General features: G+C 45.3%; 3 protein-coding genes across 3 annotated transcripts; 2 read left to right on the forward strand and 1 right to left on the reverse strand.

Annotated features, from left to right (window-relative positions):
* Positions 1-2,116: 2,116 nt before the first annotated feature.
* HOO65_050286 (uncharacterized protein) lies at positions 2,117-2,593 on the forward strand (the record flags this gene model as incomplete). Its single annotated transcript, XM_071000837.1, has 1 exon — positions 2,117-2,593. One exon carries the CDS (start codon positions 2,117-2,119, stop codon positions 2,591-2,593), a length of 477 nt encoding a protein of 158 aa, XP_070858345.1.
* Positions 2,594-7,050: 4,457 nt separating this feature from the next.
* On the reverse strand, positions 7,051-7,710 carry HOO65_050287 (Retrovirus-related Pol polyprotein from transposon TNT 1-94; the record flags this gene model as incomplete). The annotated part of the gene is made up of 1 exon (XM_071000838.1): positions 7,051-7,710. One exon carries the CDS (start codon positions 7,708-7,710, stop codon positions 7,051-7,053), a length of 660 nt encoding a protein of 219 aa, XP_070858346.1.
* A 1,389-nt stretch (positions 7,711-9,099) lies between these two features.
* HOO65_050288 (uncharacterized protein) lies at positions 9,100-10,725 on the forward strand (the record flags this gene model as incomplete). The annotated part of the gene is made up of 6 exons (XM_071003325.1): positions 9,100-9,142; positions 9,312-9,318; positions 9,750-10,189; positions 10,318-10,325; positions 10,455-10,599; positions 10,655-10,725. The coding sequence occupies 6 exons, from the start codon at positions 9,100-9,102 to the stop codon at positions 10,723-10,725; spliced, it is 714 nt and encodes a 237-aa protein (XP_070858347.1).
* Between the last annotated feature and the right edge of the window lie 2,072 nt (positions 10,726-12,797).

A 12,797-nucleotide genomic window follows, 5' to 3' on the forward strand; every position in this document is an offset into this window, starting at 1 on the left:
TTCATGAGGGAGAGTTACTTCAATCATGCCTCACTTGTCTTTTGAGGTATTCAGATTTCTAGCTGGCCTCAAGCACTGTCTTTGGGGTCTTTGAGACCCAAGGGTCCAGGAGGCCGGCCTCCTCCATAGCCAGTGTTGGAGTCTGTAGCTGCACAATTTGAATACCTCGAAAGATGAGTGAGGTGGCATCAAAGAAGCTCCTTCATCAATTCTTAGGGCATTTAAGTAACTTTCAAAGGGAACAAAGGCAATAATGCATGACAATGCCTTATTGAAATCTGAGAACCAGATTCTTCAACAGGCAAATGTGACTGTTAGTAAGCAGTGTAGAGCAAAAAGGACCTGGCTACAGAATGGAGGAAAGCTCACTGTAGGCGAGGGAAGAGATGAAATTGATCAGAAAGATGTTGATGTGCAGGTGATGACAGAATCATCCAGAAGTGGTGGTCAGGGAAGGTCAGGGCTGGTGAGGGAAAGGCAGTGTGGAATTTATAGTAAAGCCAGTCATAACTCAAGAACATGTCACATTGCTTCTGAGATATCTAGAGAAGAGAATAACACTTAGTTTTAATTGATAAGATGCTTTATTGTGTTTTTATAAAAGAATCTACAATGTAGGTGGTAAAAATATTAGGCACTCACTTGGATTAGGCGCTCACTTGTAACTTACGTTACCATATTTCGCAATTGTATTCTCTACAAGCTGAAACCAGCTATGAATAATTGTCAGGTCTTCGCATTGAGCTCTCTGATAGTCGTACCTTCAAAACAGAGATGTCTTGAGCTCTGGTTATCGCTTAATGAAGTTAAAGGCCCAGCGCTTGCCAACGCGTGGCGCGCCACGGTTAGCACGCAGAGAGTTCGCCATATCTTCTACATATGATAGTCGTGAGGGAAATCTTTGCGAATCTAGGTCAAGAATGAATTTTACTAATATCTCCTCTTCCTGATTGGATAGTAACTGTGATTTCAGGACAGAATCATGTTGCGATTGAATGCCGCCCTTACAGCGACGTAGCCTAGGCTCAGGGGCATTATACACCTTTGCAGCGCGCCGGGTACTTAATTTTTGATTATTTTGAACAGCCTGGAGGGCAAGAAGGGTCCTGGCTTCAGTTGAGGGTTCTGGCATTATTGGTGGTTGAGAAATATCTGATTGAAAAAAATCTATGATGTGACAGAGAAAAGTGCGTCGCTCACTTATCTGCGTCGCTCGCTTATCATATACGTTACTGGAATCACTAAGATCAAACGACGCCGGATTGGTTACCAGACAGAATTAACCCTCTGCAGGGCTGACCACAGATTTTGGGCAAGAGAAGCTCGTATGCTCCCAAGCAAGCTAGCTTGTTACTCGTCTTCCATCTGTAGTCGTCAGAAACAAAAAGAAAAAGAAAAAAAAAAAAGGAAATCCCCAGATATACCCTAAGCCCAGAAGTAGTGGGGCTAACCCCCAACTTCCCCACAAACATTCTTTCCTCTGAAAAACCTGCCACGCTTCCTGAAGTCGTGAAAATCACGAGAGCAAGACGGCAGCGTCCAGTGCAGCCTGGGAAAACCCCCCCAAAGACGAGAAAAAACCAGACTGTGTGAGCATCCGAGGGCTCGTGGTATATCCTTCCACTTTTCTGGTGGCCGCTGCCTTGCGCGTGTGGATGAGGCGCGAGACAGCCCCCTTTCTAGTGACATGCCACAGTCACCAGTCTATCCAAGGACAGAGGAGCGCAAGAAAGAAAACAAAACAAAAGAAAAAGGTGCGGACTGTGTGAACTCTCAAAATTCAGTCCTGAGCGTGAAGGTGAACTCCTTGAGTTGGAGTGGTGTTGCAGCGATGAGGAGTTGGTGATCGCGAAAGTTGTCATGAAAAAGGGGGCGAGTCCACGACGAGGTTATCCTCAAAGTTGGGTAAGTGCAGCCTCAAGGCTCCACAGCTCATTGTCAAGGTCCATGACAGAGTCAAAGAAGAAGAAAAGAATGAAAGACACTTATCAGTGTCATAGACATCATCCTCCAGCAGCCTGGAAGAAGGGGAGGCAACGCTGACATGGCAGACCAACAACAACAACAACAACCTGCACCCCTCTCAAGGGAAGAAGAACTGCAGTGACAGCTTCAGATGCTCAATGGTGCCTTCGAACTGCTCAACACACAGTACAACAACTTGCTGGGAGCCCCCAGGTCACGAAACTCGACTAAGATCCCAAAATTAACTACTACTGACCCAGACAAGTTCGATATCTGGTTCGACCAAGTAAAGCGCGTTTGGGAAATTGAGAAACTACGCATGCCCGACAGCGAGTTTACAACACTCGTGTACCTCAGCACGGCCAACTCAACTCACAACCGAATCAAGAGGATACTCGACACGAAACTCTACAATGCTCCTGGCACATGTGATGCCTTCCTCGACGAACTCCAGAAGGCTTTCGAAGACCCTGCAGCCAAGGAGAAGGCCCTACTGAAGATCCAGACAATCCGCCAAGGAAAGTCAAAGATCGATGACCATATCCAAAAGCTTGAGGATCTCCCTAGCCTTGCTCAGGGTGACAACCTACTGAAGCCAGAAAATTCTTTGGTTCAGACAAAGCCTTGACCTCGCCCTCCGCTGATGGATCCAAAGCAACCTTCCCCTGACGGACTACAAGGAATACAAGAAGACAGCAGTGCGCGCCTCCCAGATGCTACTACAACAGAGGGAGGACGACAGGCTGTTAACCTCTCTCCCTACCACACCTGCACCCTAGTGCAACCCAGATGCAATGGATTGGGAGCACACCCGCCAAGTGTCCTCTGACCAGCAGTCAGACCACCCTAAGGCAAAATGGGTTTCCATAGAAGTGCGAGAACAACGAAAACGGGACGGGAAGTGCCTCCGCTGTGGTTCGTCTAAACACTTTGTCTGTCAGTGCCCTTGTGGAGTTGGCCTAAAGCCCCAAGAGCTGAAAGCCTGCAAAGCAGTGGTAGCCCCACCCCTGGATGCCGATATGGTTCTGGAGGACGATGGCAATCTGTCGGAAAGCTAGCCTCCTCTGGTTACAGTCGCAACCAGAGGAAGTTGGTAGCTGTCACAGACAGGCAGGAAGGCTCTATGAGACTAACTTAATAGCTCAAAGACAGGACAGGCAGGTCAGATAGACAGGGACGAGGACAGGCAGGACAGGATATTCAGGACAGTAACAGATACTAGGAACAGGAGACGAGGACGTTGCTTGGTGAGCAACATTCAGGTAACAGAGGGAGGTTCTATCTAGTTTATATATCTACAAGAGTTAACGTCAATGATAAGCGAATGCACCAACTATGCGAACGCACTAAAAATCTTCTAATCTCTCATCTTCACATCTAATCGACTATTTGTCCACCAAAAAACATAGAGCAACTAAAAAATGAGGCTAATATTGTTCTCACTCTTCAGGCCCTTCAAACTAACCCGGAATTAGGTCTCTGACCTGCCGCTAGATTATACTAGGTGGATTATCATGCCCCTCGTCGCTGACAGAATGGAATTCAATGTCGATGCAATACCATCCCTAACTCACACAGACTATCTGATCTAGAAGAGCAGGTCATTGTCAAGTTCATTCTTGACTTGGATTCGCGAGGGTTTCCCCCGCGACTACGTGGTGTTGAAGAAATGACCAACTGACTGCTCACTAACTACGACACATCACACGTCAGCAAGCGCCGGGCTTCCAACTTTGCCAAGCGACAGCCAGACCTCAAGGCGCGTTTTAATCGTAGATATGACTACGAGAGGGCTAAATGCGAAGATCTAGTTATTATTCGCAGTTGGTTCACCCTTGTGGAGAACACAATTGCAAAATACAGTATCAGCTTCACTGATGTCTACAAATTAGATGAGACTGGCTTTATGATAGGCATCACTGCAAGTGGAATTGTCGTCACAGGTGCAGAAAGGCGTGGAAAGGCTAAATCATTGGAGCCTTCAAACTGGGAATGGGTCACAGTTATTCAGGCGATTAATGCTGAAGGCTGGGCAGTCGCACCATTCATCGTGGTTGCGGGCCAACATTACCTCTCTAGCTAGTACTGAGAAAGTAACCTGCCAGGGGATTGGGCTATTGCCATGACTCAAAATGGGTGGACTGACAATGATACAGGTCTTAAGTAGCTCAAGCACTTCAATCACTATACAAGAGCCTGATCAAACAGTCACTATCAGCTTCTTATCATTGATGGGCATCAAAGCCACCACTCAGTCTATTTTGAGAAATATTATGAAGAGAACCATATCATCACACTTTGCATGCCAGCTCATTCCTCTCACCTACTTCAGCCTCTTGATGTCAGGTGTATTGGGCCACTGAAGAAGGCTTATGGTCGAGAAATTGAGCATCTGATCAGGTGCTCGATAACCCACGTTTCCAAGGCTGATTTCTTTCTGGCTTTTTATGCTGCCCACCAAGCAGCTATGACGGAAAGCAATATCAAGGGGGGTTTTAGAGGCGCTGGAATCATTCCTTTAGATCCAGAAAGTAAGATATCTAAGCTTGACGTGCAGCTACGGACTCCAACACTGATCGAAGAGGAGGCCAGCCTCCCCGACCCTTGGGTTTCTAAGACGCCAAAGACAGTGCTAGAAGCCAATTGTCAATCTGAATATCTTGAAAAGCGAATTAGAAGGCATCAAAGCAGCTCCCTAACACCAATTATCTAGGCACTTAAGTCATTTTCAAAAGGAATGAACACAACAATGTGCCAGAACACCTTGTTGAAGTCCGACGTCCAGATCCTTCGACAGAGTGTAGCATCTGATCAGATGATATTGTTGAAGCAGACTTCCCAACGAGCTCCGGATGAAGTTCGGGTAAACTGATAAGACTTGGAGCTTATCTAAATAAGGGGTACTATTTAGGAAAAGAGAAGTAGAAAACTCTTCATCTACTTTATATAATAAAAATTGAGGACCAATTTCTACAGATATCTATAACTTTGATGAGACTGGTTTCCCTACGGGTGTTGGATGAAATGTTGGATGAACTGCATGGAGGATGGGTATTGTGGGGAATTTGCCTTCGGTCGGGTTAACCCTGGGTAAACCCGAGCCTGAATACTTCAGCTTAGTTGTCCATGATGGAAGAACTTAACAACTTGGAGAAAGAAAAAGCTCCAGAGTGAATTCTTAAAGCCCTAAAGTCTCTTGGGAAGGGCACAAAGGCAGTTATACATCAGGTTGCTGCTGAGAACAAAGACCTTTAGGAGGCAAATGAGATACTTAGCTGGTGCCAGTAGGCAAAAAGAGCTAGACTACAGAATAGAGGGGTCAAGACAGTACAAGAAGGAAGGGAAGTAATTGATCAGATGGATATTGATGCACAGGTAGTGGCTGAATCATTGTAGAGTAGTAGTCAAAGGAGGTCAGCACAACCAAGTATTCAGTATTGTGGTGTCTGCAGCAAATCTGGTCATAATGCAAGAACATGTCAGGTAGTAATTGAGGCATCTGGGGAAATGTACAGTGAATAGTTTTCATCGATTAAATGGTTTGTTGTGTTTTTATTGTGATTTCTGAGAAGAAGGTTAAGAATTTTGTTTCACTCGCTATACTGTTTCACTCACTATGAATGTATGTTATGCATGTTGTTTGGAGATATGTTGAAGAATAGTTCGAATGGCGATTTTGCGTCTCTGATGCTCACTCTATTCGCTATATATGCCGAGTGTATCGCTGTTTACGGCCAGAAACTGGTGGGCATTGATGATTCCGCTAGTGTCGTACGAACTGAATCATTGATCGTTCTAATTGCCCTTTCAGCTATACCGTTTTGACTCGATGTTCCTGGGATGGTGAACTACGCTTCAGAGCCATGGCTTGCCTGCCATTGCAATGTCAGTTTCTTGAGTTTTGGGGCGTTATCAATTCTGAACGCTTTGATTGTTTTGTTCATTTTTAATTCAATTGTCTTTTTCCAGCTGTTTAGAGCCTCTGCTGTGTCCTTTCTTTGCTGTACGGGGAGTACCCATTTGTACTTTGACGCATTCTCAACTATGATGATGTAGTATTGCGTCTTGTTGATGCCAATTGGGTGATTGCCTGATATGTCCATGTGCATCAGGTCGAGTGGTTCTTGGCTAGGCAGTGTGTGGGAGTGTCCATTCGTCTTGGTGATCTTCCCTTTTACACATGTTTGTGTCATGGTACATTCGACCACTGCCTTGTGTAACCTCACAACCAAAGGCCTGTGCGACCTTGTTATGTTACACCAGTGGCTGCCCTGTGTAACCTCTCAACCAAAAGGCTTGTGCCACCCGGTCTGCTACAGCATGACTCACTACTAGAATGTGACTTAATATTACAACATGATGTTATAACACAACTCACCACAGTGGCCCTAGCTCGTCAACTCTGTAGTTATATAGTCTAGTTAAATTCTGTCCTTCTGTCCTGTAATGTTGCTCCCGAAGCAACGTCCTCGTCTTCTGCCCCCCCGCACCGGTTATCTTAAATATACTGTTCTCTCCGTCTTCGTCCCTGTCTACTTGTTCTGTCTGTCTGTCCGGCGACCTGTTCTATTAAGTTCCTTGAGTTTACTGCCTGCCCGTGACAGTTTGACAGTGAAAGTTTGTCGGCTTCGCAGCAATCTTCCAAGAATGCTTGTCTGCTGACTGTTGGTGTAATTTTCTAAGTTTTTGTTCACCTACATGCCCAAACTTGACGTGAGCTTCCTCATATGATATTGCCTTCATACACATATCCATTCCTCCCATGCATGCAATTGTATACAGTCCGTCCTTCTCAATGAGGTCGGTTCTCTTGTAATTCTTTCTGATGAAGGCTCCATGTTCCAATGCTAGAACCTCGATTCCTTTGCGGCACAATTGTACTGATAACAGATTTTGATTTAAACCGTCTACATGATACACATTTATAGTAACCTCTGATCCCCCCACATCAATTTTGGCCAGGCCGTATGTGTTGGTCACTAAGCGGAGACCTCCCCAATGAACCGGTATGGGGTCTATTCTTTGGAAGCTGTAAAGCCTCGTTAGATCGCCTGTCAAATGATGTGTGGTACCACTGTCAACTATCTAGTAGTCGGGGGTCTTCTTACTTGAGGGGTCCATGTGGCTCATGTTGGCGGAAATCTTTCTCTGCCCCCAGATCTGCTTATTCCTGCATTCTTCTTCTTTGTGTCCGATCTTTTGGCAGAAGAAACATTTTGGCTTTCCAGCATTCCTCGTTTGTTTCGCTTTCGAGGAGTCGGTCTGATTGGATTCTTTCTGTCTGTTTGATGATATTAGGATCTCATCATCTATCCTCTCCATAACATCATTCCAGGTGTCATTTGCCTGCCGAATCTTTCTTTCAAAGATTTCGGCGATTTTAGGTGGCAGATGCACCATCCAGCATTTCACGATGGGCCTAGCCACGAAGTGTGTGATCAACTGGTCCTTGCCTAAGGGTGCATATTCTGTCGTTTCTGCCAACCTGTGCCTGATGCTATGCCATTTGCTGGTTGCTTGATCTCCATCTTGCCACTTCATATGTTCCCTCACTTCTTCCATCATGTTGCAATGTTTGCGGCTTGTGGAGATGGCGAATTGTGCCTTCAAGGTAGTCCAGCATTTGGAGACAGTTTCTATCCCCTCAGTTGCCAGGTGTGTTTCTTCGTCCATACCGGCACGTAAGATTGTGAACGCTTGTTGCTCATCGATTGACCGTTCTGCTTCGGTTTTGACGAGGTCCATCGCGTCCTCAAATTCTTTTTCTCCAGTGTCTTTGAACAAATAGAGTCCCTTAACGCCTTTCAAAGCACGAAGCGCGTGTATTGCAGTTTAGTACTGAATATGGAAGGCGGTGAAGGTGGGCGGAAACGCAGGGGGTAAGTGAAGTATTTCACCCTGCTCACCAGCACAACCTTCTAGATAGACTCCTTTCCCTCCTCATCAATCAATAAAGATTATATACGAATCATAGCATTGTGCCTCACCCGTAACAGCGTGCTTCACCCATTTGTCCCAGTTATTTGCATTTAGTTTAGGGAAAGTTTGAGTTCTTTCACTAATGTACAAGATAAGCATGTGCACCAAACAAGTATGCACACCAAAAAGATCAACACACAAGACAGAAAGTGGCATAAAAACACAACAAAGCATCTAAACAATTGAAACTAAGTGCTATGTTCTTCTGCAGACATTGTAGAAACTATCTGACATGTTCCTGCATTATGACCAGTTCTGCCACATGTCCTACAGTGCCTTTCATTCACTAGCCCTGAACCTCCTTGACCACTACTTCTCAATAATTCCCCCTCTAACGTATATGATAAGCGAGCGACGCAGTTTTCCCTCTCACATCATAGATTTTTTTTAATCAGATATTTCTCGGCCACCAATAATGCCAGAACCCTCAACTGAAGCCAGGACCCTTCTTGCCCTCCAGGCCATTCAAAATAATCAAAAATTAAGTACCCAGTGCACTGCAAAGGTGTATAATGTCCCTGAGCCTAGGCTACATCACCATAAGGGTGGCATTCAATTGCAATGTGATTCTATCCTGAAATCACAGTTACTATCTAATCAGGAAGAGGAGATATTAGTTAAATTCATTGTTGACCTAGATTTGTGAGGATTTCCCTCATGACTATCATATGTGGAAGATGTGGTGAACTCTCTATGTACTAACCATGATGCACCACACATTGGCAAGCACTAGGCCTTTAACTTCATTAAGTGACAACTAGAGCCTGATGCCCACATAAGCCCGATGCCCATGTAGAAAAAACCTGATGCCCGCGTAGTAACTGCCTTCTTTTATGCGCCCCCTCCCTAGTGTTTTTTGAATTACCTAAGGAAGATTTTGACCCCAGATGCAGCAGATGGAGCAAGCAGATACACCACACCAAATAGACCAGATACATTAGGTACATCAGCTGGAGATGGAGGCAGGCAGACACTTTAGCAGACACTTTAAATTCTGTAAATGCAAACAATACAGCAGACGATGTAGTAAACAATTTAGAATTAGAGCCATAGAAGCACCTAACTTTCAAAACACCTACTCAGCTGGTCACAAGTACAAAGTGTGAGCTCATCTAGATTTGAGAAAATTGAGCCTATGAAAAGGAAAGCTTCAAAATGTATCAAGTCTCATCAGATTGGCCATATAATGACTTCAAAGGTATGCCCTCTTAAATATTCAGAGATATTAAATGTACAATTTTCAGTGCATTGTTTGTCTCCATTTGTTGCTACTGCTATAGGCAGTTACTACATGGGCATCAGGCTTTTTCTACACAGGCATCGGGCTTATGTGGGCATCAGGCTTTATGCACTCTGATTGGCTCTAGCTTACAGGTACAAGCCCCATAAAGGCGGTGAAGCATGTGCACTAACAGTGGGCAAAATCTCAAGGATTCTTTACAAGTAGCAACACTACAGTTGCTGTGAATTTCTTCTTCTGGAAGGGCCATTTGTATAAGTATCAGCCATAGAATTGGCCAGGGGAGAGAGGTACATTGGCAGAATTCCAGAGCATAGAATGCACTAACAGACATATTTTCAGCCAATCGGAGTGTAAATGTGATGCCCACATAAGACTGATGCCTGTGTAGAAAAAACCTGATGCCCATGTAGTAACTGCCTAAAAGAAATGGGGGCGCGCATGTAGGCGGCGCCGCTTCCAACTTCATCAAGCAACAACCAGACCCTAAGACATGATTTAATTTTAGATAGGACTATCAAGGAGCCAAATGTGAAGATCCTACTATTATTCACAATTGGTTCAGGCTCGTGGAGGACACAATCGCCAAGTATAGCATTACCCTTGTGGATATTTACAACTTTGATGAGACTGGGTTTATGATGGGCCTCATTGCAAGTGGAATGGTTGTCACAGGTGCAGAAAGACGTGGAAAAGCAAAATCAATGCAGCCTGGAAATCAGGAATGGGTTGCTGCCATTCAGGTGATGAATGCTGAAGGCTGGGCAATCGCGCCGTTCGTCGTGGTTGCAGGCCAGTATCACCTCGCCAGCTGGTATCGAGAAAGCAACCTCCCAGACGATTGGGCTATTGCGACAACCCATCATGGCTCGTCTGATAATGAGACAGGTCTTGAGTGGCTAAGGCACTTTGACCGACATACCAAGGGCCGATCAACCGGTCACTATCGCCTTCTGATCCTCGATGGGCATGAAAGCCACCATTCAGTCGATTTTGAGCAATATTGTGAGAACAACCACATAATCACACTCTGTATGCCAGCTCATTCATCTCACCTACTTCAGCCTCTTGACGTCGGGTGCTTTGGGCCACTTAAAAAGGCCTATGGTCGAGAAATTGAACATCTAATCAAGTGCTCAACGTAAGTGCATAGGAAGTCGCAAAGAATAGGAAGTCGGAAGGAAATCGGCCCCCTCTGGACAGGATTCTATATAAAATTAAAAAAAAAACACATAAATCAATTGAAATTAATTACTATTCTGTTCTCCAGACATTTCAACAGCAATTTGACATGTTCTTGAGTTATGGCCACCTGTACCACATCTTCCACATCGCTTCTCCCTCGCTGCTGCTGAGCTTCCCGAACGCCAAACACTCGATAATTCCGCCCTCACCTGTGCATCAACATCTCCCTGGTGAATATTATCCTTCCCCTCACCTACATTCATCCTCACTCCATGTTGTAATCAGGTTCTTTTGGCTCTGCGCCGCTTGCTGAGGATCTCATTTGCCTGTCGAAGGTCCTGAATCTCAGACTCTAATAAGCTGTTCTAATGAATTACTACTTTTGTTCCCTTGGTAAATGACGTGAGTGCTTCAAGGATAGATGCAGGTGAGCTGCTCTTATGCCTGAGGATTCGCTTTTTGAGGTATTCAAACTGAGAGCTAGCTTCAATTGCTGTCTTTAGGGTCCAAGGAATCCAAGGGTCAGGGAGGCCGGCCTCCTCCTCGATCGGTGTTGGAGTCCGTAGCTGCACGTCAAGCTTAGATATCACACTTTCTGGATCTAAAGGGATGATTCCAGCGCCTTTAGAACCCCCTTGATATTACTTTGTGTCATAGCTGCTTGGTGGGCGGCATAAAAGGCTGGAAAGAAATCGGCCTTGGAAACGTGCGTTATTGAGCACTTGATTAGATGTTCAATTTCTCGACCATAGGCCTTTTTAAGTGGCCCAAAGCACCCGACGTCAAGAGGCTGAAGTAGGTGAGATGAATGAGCTGGCATACAGAGTGTGATTATGTGGTTGTTCTCACAATATTGCTCAAAATCGACTGAATGGTGGCTTTCATACCCATCGAGAATTAGAAGGCGATAGTGACCGATTGATCGGCCCTTGGTATGTCGGTCAAAGTGCCTTAGCCACTCAAGACCTGTCTCATTATCAGACCAGCCATTATGGGTTGTCGCAATAGCCCAATCCCCTGGCAGGTTACTTTCTCAGTACCCTGGTTGCAATGGCATTAGCAAGCCTAAACCTAAGCTCAAGGTATATAGCAATGAGCGGCTTTTCTTTTCACCCAAGTTACCCCAAGACAGCAGCCCAGTTATGAGAGGCGCCTTGATGACCAGGACTCTACGAGAAGAGCTATTCGGTAGCATAGGAGAAGCTGGTTTTCACAGAAGTGATCGAGGTAGATTGGACAATGGGTTTTCGAAGGGGCCGATCACGTAAGCTTTGCTTACCCATACCGTAGGTATTTTTGATGGGTGAGCAAAGGCGTGAGCTGACATCTATTGGCTCCTTCCCTTCAATTTCGGATGTCCTCTCTTCTCGAGTAGTCTGAGTCTTTGGTGAAGACTTAGGTGTGGGAGCGTGTATGTCATATCCAAACCATGCCTGTCCTTGTGACTAAATCTCCAATCATTAGTTCATGGTTAGTAGTTGGAGGATACGATTGTGACATATGAAGAGTACTCACGAGGGAAAGATGTGACATGGGTGGTTTGCACTAAGCACTGTCCCTGCAGTCACATGCTTGCAACAGAGCTGAAGAAATACTGCTGATGGAAGCTGAATTTTCACAACTTCAACTCGAGCTGATTTAGACCTGTATCATTGTCAGTCCACCCATTTTGAGTCGTGGCAATAGTCCAATCCCCTGGCAGGTTACCTTCTCAGTACCCTGGTAGCAATGGCATTAGCAAGCCTAAACCTAAGCTCAAGGTATATAGCAATGAGCGGCTTTTCTTTTCACCCAAGTTACCCCAAGACAGCAGCCCAGTTATGAGAGGCGCCTTGATGACCAGGACTCTACAAGAAGAGCTATTCAGTAGCATAGGAGAAGCTGGTTTTCACAGAAGTGATCGAGGTAGATTGGACAATGGGTTTTCGAAGGGGCCGATCACGTAAGCTTTGCTTACCCATACCGTAGGTATTTTTGATGGGTGAGCAAAGGCGTGAGCTGACATCTATTGGCTCCTTCCCTTCAATTTCGGATGTCCTCTCTTCTCGAGTAGTCTGAGTCTTCGGTGAAGACTTAGGTGTGGGAGCGTGTATGTCATATCCAAACCATGCCTGTCCTTGTGACTAAATCTCCAATCATTAGTTCATGGTTAGTAGTTGGAGCATACGATTGTGATGTATGAAGAGTACTCACGAGGGAAAGATGTAACATGGGTGGTTTGCACTTAGCACTGTCCCTGCACCTGCAGAGGTGGTCTTGGAGTTGAAATTAAGGAAGAAAAGAAACCTCTTGAGCCTATATTTAAGCCAAACAGAGAGGACAATCCTGCTATTCTTATTTCTAACAACGAAGAGTCGGAATTCGAGGAATCAGATATTGATGGCGATTCAGATGGCGAGTTCATGCAACGGACCAAGGAAAAGATGCC

The sequence above is a fragment of the Ceratocystis lukuohia genome (genome assembly GCF_044167205.1).
Source record: "Ceratocystis lukuohia strain C4212 chromosome Unknown Supercontig5_pilon, whole genome shotgun sequence".
Classification (NCBI taxonomy): Eukaryota; Fungi; Ascomycota; class Sordariomycetes; order Microascales; family Ceratocystidaceae; genus Ceratocystis; species Ceratocystis lukuohia.